This window comes from Clupea harengus, chromosome 15 (assembly GCF_900700415.2).
Source record: "Clupea harengus chromosome 15, Ch_v2.0.2, whole genome shotgun sequence".
Classification (NCBI taxonomy): Eukaryota; Metazoa; Chordata; class Actinopteri; order Clupeiformes; family Clupeidae; genus Clupea; species Clupea harengus.
In genome coordinates, this window is record NC_045166.1 from 14,106,904 (window position 1) to 14,121,367 (window position 14,464).

Genomic DNA, 14,464 nt, shown 5'->3' on the forward strand with positions numbered 1-14,464 from the left:
CCTTATGCTACTTTACACGCCACAAGCTCATCAGAAACCCATTAAGCCGCTTTTGCATCATGCTGTGCTAAAATTCTATGCAAAACAAAAAGTTTGGATTTTTTGTTTGCCAAAAACAGAGGAAAATGGAAATAATTCTGATAACAACATATCCAAAATGTATTTTTTTTTTTGTTTCCATACATGTTTATTGATTGACAAAAAAAAAAATCAAAGCATGTTAAATGTATCTGACATTTCTGGACCTCAGTCCTAATACTGATGGTAAGGTTCATCTCAACTCAACAAATGACAGATCATATAAAAGGGTGAGCGAACCTGAGACTATCTCAGATGTTACAAGATTGACTGACTGTGTTTACACAGACCATTTGTTTGCCTAAGTGCTTACATAAGTAGAAAAACCCAAGATAAAAAGGTCCACAATCTTACACACCCGTCTTAAACTCTTAGTCCCCAAGCAGATGGACTTTGTATCAACTGATGTTCTTTAGTGAACTGATTACATAACCTGAAGAGAAAGAAAACACTGCACTAAGCCATTCCCATGCAAGGCATCAGAGGCATGACTAAACTAGCACTTTAGCTAAATTATATATAGTCTGATACTGGTTGTGGTAGTTTTACATTAATCATAGAAAGCTCAATTAGACGTGATGTAACATGACAAACCAACATAATCTGCTGACAAGACATTCAGGTGTTCAACCATTATGCCCTCACATTGAGGAGAGTTCCATGACCTCAGGTAAAACATTAAGGAGCCTTTAATTTGCAAACATATTTATTACTTAAAGACAGAAAAAACATTCTTTTCAGAGATTTCTAAACAATTATTTTAATTACAGAATATAAGTTAAAAGTGAAGCTTATATTATATTACTTGTTATCTTATAAAAGCCAACAACATTCTCTATGTAGTCCCTCAAGTCCTCGTGTAGTTCAGTCAGAACACTCGTGGCACTCTTCTCGCCACTGTTCAGAATCTTCTGGAAGAACTTGTGCCAGATAGCATGTAGTGACCCTTCACTGCGCACACACACCAAAGCACAGACACACACGTGAGTCACAGTGTTTGCATTATCCATATGGATCATAGCAGAGATAGAAGTACATTTGTTAACTGCATGTTAAACTGTGGAGCTCAACTGTAATTAATGGGGTTTTACCATTACTGCTGCTGTAGGTTTATCAGTAGATCATTACTCCCCACTTAGACTCCACTTGTCATACTTGCCTGGTCTACAGGTAAACACCACCCACCTGGTCTACAGGTAAACACCACCCACCTGGTCTACAGGTAAACACCACCCACCTGGTCTACAGGTAAACACCACCCACCTGGTCTCTGCAGTGTCAGCCAGCCTCCATCCTGTCTCCGTCTTCGCCACTTCTAGACGCCTCTTAAACAGCATCAGGTGAACAGTCTCTGCTACACCCAGCAGATCCAGCTACAGCACACGGGAGGGATGGGTGGGTGGGTTGGATTAAACAGAGAGATAAGAACAGCAGATCACAATTACTCCCTTTTTTTCCAGTTTCGGCAAGCGTGGGTGTAGGTGGAGATGGCTGTGGGTGTGAACATGGGTGGAGGTGGAGATGGGTGTGTGGGTGTAAACATGGGTGGAGGTGGAGATGGGTGTGTGGGTGTGAACATGGGTGGAGCTGGAGATGGGTGTGTTTGGCGTTTGGCTGTACCTGGTATGGGGAGGAGGTGGGCAACAGAAGCCCCTGACTGATGAATTCCGCTGCGTTGCTAAGCAAACCAACTGACTGTACTTCCGGCTGGAACTTTAGATCCAGTGAGCTGGAGAAATCTATTGCCATGACGACAGCATGCTCAAGATCAGAATCGGTAGGGCTGAGGGATGAAGAACAGAGACGGTTAATAAAGCCCCTCTGTCAAAAACAATTCAGACATGGGACTGACTTCAGTCACGACAGGAGTCGTTTTAATCAATTAGACATTGGCTCTCTGACCATAAGCATTAACTTTTAATGTTCTCTCAAACTAGAAAAACCTTGAAAGGACTTTCATGTTGAAAAAGAATAATTACTGGTGAACAGTGAAGGAGACATTTGCACATGAGAGAATTTAGCCATCAAGTGACACAGAGGCAAACCATTAGTACACGTTTCTGTGTTTGTGTTTTTCTGATATTCTACCATCATTTTGTGTCAACCATGGTCATGGTGTGTGTGTGTGTGTGTACCTGGGATAGAAGATGAGACTGTGTGGGCGGAGTGCTCCGTGCACCAGGTGACAGGTGTGCATCCGTCTGACCATCTCCACCAGCCGCAGGGCAAGGTGAGCCACCAGGGGCTTGTCATCCGTGTCCGCAGTGATCTCCTGAAACAGGTTTCAGAACAGGAGTATTTGACTGTCCAGATACATCATCATTACCACTGAAAACGATTTAATGTGATTTAGTGGCTTTCTACAATATGTGGCAACCGACAAATATGTGGTACTCTATTGCTTGTTCACGTTTATGATTTTACACCAATAAAAAAACAGCAGTGATGATCTATGCTCCTCACAGCCAAGGTGAATTCCCTCGGGACCGTCCAGAGTGTGACACAGCCATCCTCAAACAGGAAACAGCTGCTCTCGTTCAGGAAGTGGCCCTGAGTGTCTGCGGGGAGGCGGGCATTAAGCTGAGAGCAGATGTAGAAATCCCAAGGCACTGGGCACCTCTCCACCTACAGGAGACACAGAGTTTGTTTACAGCGCCACCTCCAGGAGATGCAGAGTTTGTTTACAGCGCCACATACAGAAGATGCAGAGTTTGTTTACAGCTGCACCTCCAGGAGATGCAGAGTTTGTTTACAGCTGTACCTCCAGGAGATGCAGTTTGTTTACAGCTGTACCTCCAGGAGATGCAGAGTTTGTTTACAGCGCCACATACAGAAGATGCAGAGTTTGTTTACAGCTGCACCTCCAGGAGATGCAGAGTTTGTTTACAGCTGTACCTCCAGGAGATGCAGTTTGTTTACAGCTGCACCAGCACCATACCCGAGTTACATGTTCACCCAGATGTTCTTAAGTTAACCTAACTATATAAAGATGCTTTTCTCCAACCCTGCTTGCAGAAGACAATGTACATGTGAGGCTTGCACCACTCATTAAACTCTAGCTCCCATCTTCACTTGAACAAAGACCCCTTCCTCCCAGTCTCCATGCTCAATGAGAACGTCTCGCACCACTTGTGAAAATTCTTTCGACCCAGAGTGGGGCGGGGCATTTTAAAAAACAGCATATTAAATGGTCAAAGGTCAAACATGAAGATCCGTGCTCTGGCTGCCGCAGTGGCCTACCTTCAGCACAGTGCATTGCTCATCCGGGGGAAGGAGGTAGTAGTCCTCTAGGTTGGACATCTTCATCAGGTAGTGCAGCAGCTGGTCACCTTCACACACAGTGAATAAACAGCAGCACAGGGATTCAACTCCGGTCTACTTACGACTGTGTGAGTTAGTCACGGAAACCTAGTGCGTATCAGGAGACACCACTTGCCCCCCCCCCGTATGTGCCGCGGTTCTGAATGACGGGGAGTTTTTTTTTATTGCCCCTGTCAGGCCCTGGGCTCTGTAAAGCGCCTTGAGACAATTTCATTGTTTTGGCGCTATATTATTGACATTGAATTGAACACAGCCGATTCACACGAACAGGCACTAATATGACGGACAACGTCGGATGAGACCCAGTGCCTTGCCTGACTTGGCCCAGTGACTTGCCGGACTTGGCCCAGTGACTGTGTGCATGTTACAGGTAGCCATGCTGAGACCACGGAGCAGTCAAACACAGGCAGGCAGCAGGATGGTGTGGTTTCTTACCCAGACGCAGGCCTAGGATGGTGCTGGGCAGGGGACCGGGCTCTGGGTGGAGGTTGGGGAGGTTGCGCAGGCCTATTTCATGCAGCAGACGCCTTCTCACCTCCAAACTACACGGATCAGTGGGTTGGGCTTCTGAGGGAACATTTAGGGAAAAGAGTGATGTCTGGCTGGACTGTGAATGGTACAACGTAAGGTTCCTGTCACAAGACTGAGACCCCTTCACCCTATACAGCTGTAATGAAGACATGGGAAAGTAGGTTGTAAAATACACTATGACACAAAATCTATATCCACACTACATCCACAAATATCAATATGATTCAGCGTGTGTATGAAAGACTTTGTGATCCACTTTGAGACAGCAGTGGATGCATACAAGTCAGACCTGAGAACTGAATTAGACTTCAGCAGATGGTTAAAACTAAGCTGAGAATGTATATATATATATCAAAATATAATTTATATAATAATATAAGGAGAGTGAGGAGCGGCTCAGAGGCTGACCAGGGGGAGCTGCTGTCTCCTGGAGCTCCATGTCGTCCTCGTCCGGGACGGGCTCCATGACTACGGGCTCCATGACTACGGAGGCGCTGGAGGCCGATCCTACGGAGTGATCAGGTTGCCGAGGCACAGCAGAGATCGAACGCCACTCCTGACTCACCTCCAGAATAGGGCTACGGTTGTCACACACACACACACACACACACACACACACACACTTTGAGCCACAAGAAAACTTCATTTAAATCTGGTATAGACATACTTTGAACACTCAGTAAAGACGGAGTGTCAGACTTGTGAGTGGCACCTGAGTTTGCTTGCCTCCGTGGGCTCGGTCGGCGTTTGCGGCGTGGTGTTGGGACATGATCCCTGCGGCTTGTCAGTCACACCCCCCTCACTCTGACCTCTGACCCCTCCGAAGGGTGTGGAGACCAGCACGGCGGCGTGGGCGAAGTCGTATGTGTCGTCGGGGCTGCGACTCAGTGTCTTGTTGCGGTGGCTGTTGATAATGGCCTCCTCCGACAGGGTCCTGTCTTTAGAGTCCTGCGCAGAACAGATGACTGAGGTCAGTGAAAGCCACAGCATCAGCCACAGACAGAGAAGAATGGTACAAAGCCACGTACTTCAGTTTAGAGAACTGCTAGGGAGTCCAATGACACTTATTGGGTTTGTGCCCCAACTACTATCCATAATAATCGCATACTTGTAGTTTATTTAATGGTTAAGAAACGGCATTACATTTTTTTTTAAAGGATTCATTGATGGCCCAAACGGGTAATTAACCTCCTATTCCATATCTGCCATGACAAACATAGTGATGCTGAGAACAGGAGTGACCACTGTACTCTCTTAAGTTCTATGCTAAAGACTAAGGCTAATTAATACTAATTAATATCACATTTTGATATTAAAAGCGATTAAAAGTGTTTTTCTTCTAAAGACTAAATCTTATAAATTAACGAGTAATCACTTCAGACAGCGTGTATTTTAGACACTGTTGTTAAATGGTATTTTTTTCGTGCTCTCTCGCTGTCATACAAGGAATGTATGTGAGACACAATTGTGCCCCTCAACGGTAAATCATAAGAATTGTCCCCTGAAGCAATTCGGAACACCTCAGTCAGCCCACTATGTTGATGGGCCAACAGTCACCGGTAACCCAAACTGCTACAGCGTTGGTAACCTTTTCACGGACTGGTCTAGTTATTTTCCTAGAGAAGTCGTGGAGTGTGGGCGACCATCTAACCTGGGACTGCTTTCTGTCAGGTGCTCTGCATTAAGGTGATGGCTAAATTCAGCTTGACAAATGCTACATACAACATGTCTTTTTGCCTCTTAAACAGAAACTTTCCGCCCAACAATACCTTAGCTCTCTCCATCTTCCACTACCGTCTCGGTCTCTCCTATCTAACTGACTGCAGGCACGCGGCAGATTCGTGTCAGACGTGAACGCACACCAGAAGTAAAAAAAGTTGCATTAACTGCGTTAAAATATTGTATCACATTAATATCGGCCACAATAATCTCATAGATTAACGCATTACTTTGACAGCCCTACTAAAGACATTTAAACACTTTGCGCACCACGTCAGAGCGGACTGCTTTGAAGCAGCTCTGGGCCGACCTGCACCGGTCCGCTGTCATGGCTTACCCTCTCTGCGACGGGGGGATCGGAGGGGGAGCCTCGCGTCCTCAGGGTTGGCATGGGGAGCTTCAGAGACTTGTGATGGGACGGGGCCGGCGCAGGAGCGCTAAAGCTGCAATACAGGACCAGAATTTTTTTTTTTATCATAATCAGTCAGGAAGTCTGAACCCTCATTCCACAGAGACTGGCCACATTCCTACAACTGTACTTTAATGCCTTAGGTATGCAAATGAAAGTTCACTAAACACATTCTCTGCTTACACAGACAGAAAATCTGAAACACGTGTTAATACAAATGACTGCCCCTGTGTTCGCATACATTAGTTAGACTGCCCCTGTGTTCTCAAACATTAGTTAGACTGCCCCTGTGTTCTCAAACATTAGTTAGACTGCCCCTGTGTTCTCAAACATTAGTTAGACTGCCCCTGTGTTCTCACACAGCATTGTATACCCCCCCCCCCCCCCCCCCCCCCCAGACAAGAACATTATATTAATGAATTAATCACACCCTCTCTACTGGGATTCACAAGTAGGTTCTCTGTTAACTGAGCTACAGGGACAGCTGAAGAGGCTGACCAGCATCTGTAATAAACGAGAGAAAAGCGTGAGAAGGAGACGTACGTCTCGAGAGGCAGCCCACTTGGGGAGTTCTCGTCAAACACGGCGAAGGGTTTGGGCTGGACATCTGCGGCAGTCGGACGTGGAGACGGACGCTCACTGGCTGCAGTCTCTCCTGGCAGCAGGAAAACCTCATCATTCCTACGAGGAGCATTTTCACCAGGAGGTCCACTCCTGAACCAGAGGGTGAAAGGGTGAGACGTGACATGACCCTCTCTAATGCATACAGTTAAGAGCACTGAATGAAACGCTTTTAAGAACACACCATCACATTGCACTAAGAACACACTAGGTCATCTATGAACAAAGGTGCATGGCATAGTAAAGATTTTGTAATTAACTTACTCAGTGGCGGGATTGGCAGATCCATTGTCAACCTTAAAGGGTTTGAATTTCTCTTGGCTATGTTCCTGCAAGGCAAACACAGCATGAGCAATACTGTATGTGTGTTTTTCACCCCAATCAATTTAACCGCATGTAAAAGGTTGTAGATTGTTCAAGGTATCCCTCCTTACCTAACCGTGTATAAAAAGATGTAGGTCTGCGCAGTATTGCTCTTTATCTAACTCCCGTGCTTAAAGGGGTGTGGATTTCCCTCCTTACCTGACCTAGAGTAGATTTCGCCTGCAGCCTTTGCTCAATCAGCTGACTCAGTCTCTCCTTCTCTTTGCCCAGGTACATCTGTTTATCTGCACAGGAGAGCAAGTGACCACACGTAAACATAGGTAACCACTGGTAACCACCAATGAGCACATGTAAACACAGCTGTGTACAGGCATCACAGGCAGCGATAAACACCAGTGTGCACATGTAAACACAGCTGTGTACAGGCATCACAGGCAGCGATAAACACCAGTGTGCACATGTAAACACAGCTGTGTACAGGCATCACAGGCAGCGATAAATTCCAGTGTGCACATGTAAACACAGCTGTGTACAGGCATCACAGGCAGCAATAAACAGAACTGCGTATAAGTAAACAGAGGTGTCCCAATATAAACATTCTGCATTTTTCAGGTGAATGCCATGTGTTTCTTAGGAGGAGATGGAAGTGGATGGATCATAGATGACTTGGAGGGTGGCTGTGCAAGACCTGACTGGAGTATGCAGGACCTGGTCTTGTTGTCGGGCTGCATGCTGTACCTCGTAGCTTTTGGCGCGTGCTTGCGAAGTAGCGCTCAGCCCTGAGCTCCTCAAAGCAGAACTCCATCGGCCCCCTGAACAGCAGCTCCTTGCAGAACATGCTCTGGACCCTCTGCTGATCTTCGCACTGATTGGTCGTCGAGCCCTGCTCTGGGGCCAAGGGGACGCTGTGATTAACAAAAGAGGAAGGCATTGGCCAATCTGAGGTTACACTCGAGGACTTCAAATGCAATAAGTACTCAAAGTTACTCAGAAGACTGACACTACATTAGAAGGATAATATTCACTATTTTGGTAGATATAACACTCCACTTCATACTATACAACCCTACACCATATCAATCTACCGACACACTACACCATATCAATCTACAGACACATTACACCATAACAAACTATAAACACACTACAGCATTCCAACATCACCCTGCTTTCACACTCACTCATCTGAAGCGTGAGGAGGTTCCTCCGTGTTCTGGGTATGCGTGGCTCCTGGCCCACTCTGAGGGGTCACATCACCAGAGGAACACATCTTCAGAACAGAGGACATGAGGGTCAGTGGTCATGGAAATGACACAAAATTAACTAACATACAAATACACACTGGGTGTATAATCCGAATCATTTTAGAGGAGGCTAGTGTTATTAAAGCAGCAATAAGGAGTTCTGTTCCAAAACTAGCACGCTAACTACCTAAAAGGCATGCAAAAACCTTGCAAACACCACAACAGCCCAGTTGACACTGATAGAAGCTTGCCAATACACTGATTGGTGTCTTTTGGCAGTATAGCCGGCAATGTCATGCTGTGAAAGCTTTTCTTCCAGTTTTGCAAGGTGTTCCAGCCAGTACATAACTACATAGTGCAACACATAACTACATAGTGCATATCCTGGATGGCTAGTGGGAAAGACACAGATGTCTATCTGTCCTTCACATGGTCATATGCTAAAAATTATGAGAAAATATGTTAAGAGGTGACTTCCAGACTTTTCTACCACAACATATAGCCTTGAAGCATTTTTTATACCTAATTTTGTATAGACTAGCATTTCCTTCTAAGTTGCGGTCTCAACCACTGATAATAAATTATGTAATTTTGTAGAATTATAAGTGTTCTCTCTAAGGGGAACAAAGCATTTCCAAACTCTACTTTTGGACTGGTTAACATTTATTCTGATCCTATAATAATATTGTCCTGAAAAGAAAGTATGCCCATAACCAGTGGCGTAGCGTGGGGTGTGCGGACCGCACAGGGCGGCCAATTGAATGGGGGCGGCCAATACTATAATTGTATTACTTTCTTGTGATTGATTTTGTTGTAATTGTTTGATAATAGTTGTTTTCCCTAATGGCCGAATTTAGAATATGGTGCTGTTTTGTAGTGGCGCTGTCTCCCTAGCTTCCACTTTGCAACGTATTAGTTCGACAGCTAGTAAACAATCTCCCGCGACCTGCGCGTGTGAACGTCTTGGTGGAACGTCTCTGTGTTTAGTGCCAAATTGTACTTCTGGACTGCATTCTGCAACATTTTCAAGCAGGGTATCCTAAGTTTTTGAAGAACATTATACACAGATGTTTCTACTGGTTGTTTTCATATTTCATATCAGCATTCTTTACACACAAATAGGTAAGGTAATACATGCGCTGGCTGAACTCTTCGTGTTAATATGTGTCAATATGAACTTATGAATATGAACTCGTTCATACAAAGTTGCACAGGCACCCTGAGGGTTTCGACCTTTTCCTATTATAATTTGATCAGTTAAATCGAGGAGACTATAACATCAGCTAGATAACTAGCTATCATTTTATGTAAATGTAACTCTTCCATTTAAACCGTTTAAGGTTATTATAAACTATTCTCCACCTTCAAAACTCTGCTCTACCCTCCTCCTCCTCCCCCAGCTACTAACCTCACTGCTGATAACTTTGCTTCCTTTTTCACAGAGAAAGTGGCAGCCATCGGGAAACAGTTCGACCAACTGTCTCCCCCCCCTAAGGGCGCAACCGTCAATGGCTCATCATTTCCTTCTTTCACCCCTCTCAGCGAGAGTGAGGTCTCCAAAATCCTAACAGGTAGCCGTCCAACTACATGCCCGCTGGACCCCATCCCATCCAATATCCTTCAAGCCATATCGCCTGCCGTCTTACCGGCAATAACACAGGTGATTAATGCTTCATTTAATTCTGGAACATTCCCCTCTTCATTTAAAGTGGCTCGGGTAACACCGCTGCTCAAGAAGCCGTCTCTCGATCCCACTCAGGTGGGAAACTATCGACCGGTCTCACTTCTCACGCTACTATCAAAAACCATTGAGAGGGCAGCTTCCAAACAGGTCACAGAGTTCCTAGCAAGGAACAATCTCCTCGATCCAAACCAGTCTGGATTCAAAAGTGGTCACTCCACCGAAACAGCCCTGTTGTCTGTGACAGAGGCCTTGAAAACAGCTAGAGCAGCAGCTCAATCCTCAGCTCTCGTCCTGCTTGATTTATCAGCTGCGTTTGATACAGTCAACCACCGCATCCTTCTGTCCATACTGTCAAGTATGGGCATTTCTGGCAAGGCGCACTCCTGGTTTGAATCGTACCTCACTGGGCGCTCGTTCAATGTGTCATGGCAAGGTCAGCTGTCTGTACCTCACCACCTTACCACAGGGGTGCCCCAAGGCTCGGTGATGGGACCACTTCTCTTTGCCATTTACACCACTTCGCTGGGCCCTATCATCCGCTCGCATGGTTTTTCCTATCATTGCTATGCCGATGATACTCAACTGTTTCTGTCTTTCCCTCCTGAGGACACCACTGTCTCGGCGCGCATCTCGGACTGTCTTGCTGATATATCCACATGGATGAAAAACCACCACCTTCAGCTGAACCTGGCCAAAACGGAACTGATGGTCTTTCCAGCCAAACAGGCCATCCACCACAACATCAGCATCAATATTGACTCCTTGTCTCTTGTTCCATCCAAAACAGCAAGAAACCTCGGGGTCATTATTGATGACCAACTGACTTTCACGGACCACATTGCCTCTGTCTCTAGGTCCTGCCGCTTTGCGCTATTCAACATCCGCAAAATCAGGCCGTACCTAACCCAGTATGCCACCCAGCTGCTGGTGCAAACCTTGGTGAATTCACGCCTTGATTACTGCAACGCCCTCCTAACGGGCCTGCCGGCTTGCGTGGTGAAACCACTACAAATGATCCAGAACGCGGCGGCGCGTCTGGTGTTCAACCAACCGAAGAGGGCACACGTCACCCCGCTACTCATTGACCTCCACTGGCTGCCTGTAGCTGCTCGCATTAAGTTCAAGTCACTTATGCTTGCCTACAGAGTGCTTGATGGTTCTGCTCCCACCTACCTAAATGCTCTTGTAAGGGCAAATGTTACACCCAGGATGCTGCGCTCTTCTAGTGAGCGTCGTTTGGCACTGCCGTCTGTGCAAGCACGGCAGTCCAGACTATTCTCATTTGTAGTTCCACGTTGGTGGAATGAGCTGCCCAGCACTACCAGAGCAGGGGCGTCCCTCTCTACCTTTAAGAAGCTTTTGAAGACCCAACTCTTCAGAGAGCACTTCCCGTCCTAACTGGCACTTCGACTAGTGCGTAACTTGCAATTACAGCAGTTACACTTCTGCACTCTTTCTTTCTTTTTATTTCATTTTGTTATATTTCTAATGTAAAGTAGTATTTATTTATTGTTACACCAGGTTCTATTGCTCGTAGCTTGAATATTCTCTCCCTTGTACGTCGCTTTGGACAAAAGCGTCTGCTAAATGACTAAATGTAAATGTATTACAAGTTTCCTTAGCTAGCTAGTTAGCTAGCATAACTAGGTAACCATAGCAACCAGCTCAAAGTGGATACGTTTGTCCTCACCGCCTTCTTTACCATGCATTTAACAAATGAATAGCCCTCATTTGCTAACAGGTGGGTCGTTAGCAGCTGTTTTGTCACTCAGAAAATGAAATGTGCAAGATTTTACTTCTATTCTCCTTACAAAGTGCTAATTATTATTATATTTCGAACTGTATATATCTGTACACAGAACAAGATTCAAGGTTTCTGGGGGTGTTCTTTTTATGACGCTAGGACAAAGACTGGCGGAGCTTCAAAGTCATATATTGACAACAATAACAAAAATTCACACCAGTAGGAAATCCTCCTTGAAGGGGGGCGGCGAATTTGGCTACCGCACAGGGCGGCCAAAACACCCGCTACGCCACTGCCCATAACGCAGTTGTAACCCTAAAGCTATTGCTTGACTAGAGTGTGTGTAGTGGTGACGGTAGTTACAAACCATGTTATCCGTTTTTTGCCACATAGACTGGTTCTCTTTGGCATCAATCACAGCAGGCTCCACGGATCTGGCTTGGCTCTCATCAAAGACTGACACAGACATGCTTTGGATAAGACCTGAAGTGGACGGCTGGTAGTCTGTTGTGCTTGAGTGACCTGTAAACAATCCACAGTCACCTTTTAAATGGTCTTTCAATATACGAGCCAAGTTAAACTTGCAAATTGGTTGAGACTCCAGACACAAGAGCACGGTAGACCCCCACCAGCCGAGGACCCCTCCTCTGTGTTAACGGACGCAAGCACCCTCCGATTCCGCCGAGTCCTCCGTCCGACCGTGGATGGCAACTGGAGCTCCAAATCCTTTTTCTCCTGGGTCACATCTGCCCTGTGCGCCAGGCCTGACAGACGACTCTGGAACGTCCTGGTTAGGTTAAAATAAAAACACATAAAATCAAAAAAGTCTCTGTCAGTCAAAGCCAAATACTGTAATATTCTATCTGATATAGACATCCGATCCCCTGGTAGTCAAACCCAGACACTGCTGCCGTTCAGGCCATGCACAACCCAGTCAAAGAGAAGGGTGTGATGAGGGATGGATCATGTCTAATCAATACATAACATTTGGCTTGGTGGACTTTTTGGCATGATGCATATTGGACTGAACACAAGTACTGTGGGCCAGACAAATGGTTCCCGGTAAAAATGATTTAGACTTTCTGACTTCACTTTTCAAAAAGACTGCAGCGGCACATGCGTTGCACTGTAAGCATTCTGGAGAGCCCTGTGTTTTGAGATACCTACCGGTAGTGTCGCTGTAGTTCATCTAGTGGTCTGGCTCCAGACTTGAGACCCTCTAAGAAGATGATCTCTGCCTGCTGGAGGTCTCCCTGCATCTCAAGTGCGTCTGACCAGGCAGTGTACAAGGCTGCTTGCTGTACCCCAATGCCTTGGTTCTGCATGTAGCTGAACATGTTCAAGGGCTGGGTGCTGTTCTGAGCCTTAATCCAAACAAACACAACATATTATTTTATAGTTTTATACACTAATGTGGATCATACATATTGTGAATGTAATGGCACTAGACGTTACCAGTTTGATCCAAATATCCACATAGCGTGGATCATCGTAAAACTTCTTTTCATCCACGAACTGCTGTACTGCCCTCTCTAGAACTGCACCAAGATTACTCTTTGCGTTCGAATGTTCTATCCATTTTATGTACCTACAACAGTCAAAGGAGAGGTCAACTGTAACGCTGAGGTCAAGGAAGGGAGAAATACACTTTAGATTAGAGATGTTAGTGCTTTCTTATGTTACCTATCCCAAACATCAAGAGGGTCATCGCCGTCGTACATGCGTAGTTCTAACTCAAAAGCTCTGTTGGGGAAGGAAAGAGAAAGTTTTTTTAATGTTTTTTTAAATACATTTGCTAGCCAGTAATTCTAACTTAGTTGGAATTCTAACATTAGCTAGACTACCGTTACGGAACTCACTGCTTCTGTTGTTCTGTCGCTTGTAGGGAGACGTTTCTTTCCAGAGGCATGTTATTGCTCCTGCAGGTGAGTAAAATATTAAGTTATCGGTTGCCTCAAATATGATTCAGTAATTCTGCTTTCGGTATAGCTAGGGAGCTTACCTCCACAGCTAGCTAAAACACACTGACGTTATCAGTTAGTTGCTATTCTCTTAGGCGATGGTTAGCTTTACAGCTAGCTAGCTAATCTCATGTTTTGCCATGAAGAGTTGAGGATATCTCGAATAACCTACGAGGTCAGCGTCAGACAAGTATTTACACCCAATGTATTTGCCATTGCGGTCACCTTGTATGTATATCTAACGTTAGCTATAATATTATACCTACTTACGATGACGTTTTGCCAGTGAGAATTCAGCTATCCTAGCTGGCTAGGTATTCAAATAATATCCCTCTGCTTTTTGAACGAAAATCGTCATCAAGGAAAGTATTCGCGATTGGAGCAGAGTGTATAAGTAGGCAGGGCCAGAGACCTTTGTGGCAGGTAATTACTTCCGTACCATGTCTGTCATAAAAATAGCCTATTAGTTTGCTTTTACAAAAAGATGTAAAATGTATATTTTTGGAATCTTTGCCGTATAGTTTACCACCATTTCCCATGTATTTTGAAAAGGTGAACTAATATACCGGAGCAAAGTTAAATATTAACATTCATTTGACGTTAAACATACAAACATATTATCATTATTATGTCAAAACAAATGTGCAACATAGTCTCTAATATTGCTTATTTGCCAAAAAGCTTGTTTTTGAAATATATTTTTGATAGTGGTCTAATTAAAAAAACTAATATATATATATATAGCCTATATTTCAAAAACAAGCCTTGTGACACATTAGGGATATTAGTCTCTATGTTGGACAGTTGGTTTGACATTCTGAGGTCAGT

The 14,464-nt window shown here is 45.0% G+C and overlaps 1 protein-coding gene across 3 annotated transcripts; it reads right to left on the reverse strand.

Annotated features, from left to right (window-relative positions):
- Positions 1–259: 259 nt before the first annotated feature.
- On the reverse strand, positions 260–14,008 carry bub1ba (BUB1 mitotic checkpoint serine/threonine kinase Ba). 3 transcript variants are annotated; one of them, XM_031581422.2, is made up of 22 exons: positions 13,907–14,008; positions 13,535–13,594; positions 13,359–13,418; positions 13,131–13,263; positions 12,843–13,039; positions 12,305–12,462; positions 12,043–12,197; positions 8,185–8,273; positions 7,742–7,908; positions 7,202–7,287; positions 6,944–7,008; positions 6,602–6,772; positions 5,987–6,092; positions 4,643–4,878; positions 4,339–4,508; positions 3,835–3,966; positions 3,319–3,407; positions 2,542–2,703; positions 2,214–2,350; positions 1,699–1,861; positions 1,342–1,451; positions 260–1,029 (listed from the first exon to the last, which is right to left on the reverse strand). In XM_031581422.2, the coding sequence occupies exons 2-22, from the start codon at positions 13,582–13,584 to the stop codon at positions 870–872; spliced, it is 2,796 nt and encodes a 931-aa protein (XP_031437282.1). In that variant the 5' UTR covers positions 13,585–13,594; positions 13,907–14,008; the 3' UTR covers positions 260–869. The 3 variants fall into 3 exon arrangements, with proteins under 3 accessions (XP_031437282.1, XP_031437283.1, XP_031437284.1); XM_031581423.2 differs by having other exon boundaries at positions 13,903–13,978; XM_031581424.2 differs by lacking the exon at positions 13,907–14,008 and adding an exon at positions 13,678–13,843.
- Between the last annotated feature and the right edge of the window lie 456 nt (positions 14,009–14,464).

Coding starts and splice junctions, on each gene's coding strand:
- bub1ba (XM_031581422.2), bottom strand. CDS start 13,584: ATGCCTCTGGAAAGAAACGTCTCCCTACAAGCGACAGAACAACAGAAG. Junction 3,408..3,834: donor CATCCTAGGCCTGCGTCTGG/GTAAGAAACCAC, acceptor CTGTGTGTGAAG/GTGACCAGCTGCTGCACTAC. Junction 1,862..2,213: donor AGTCTCATCTTCTATCCCAG/GTACACACACAC, acceptor TTCATCCCTCAG/CCCTACCGATTCTGATCTTG.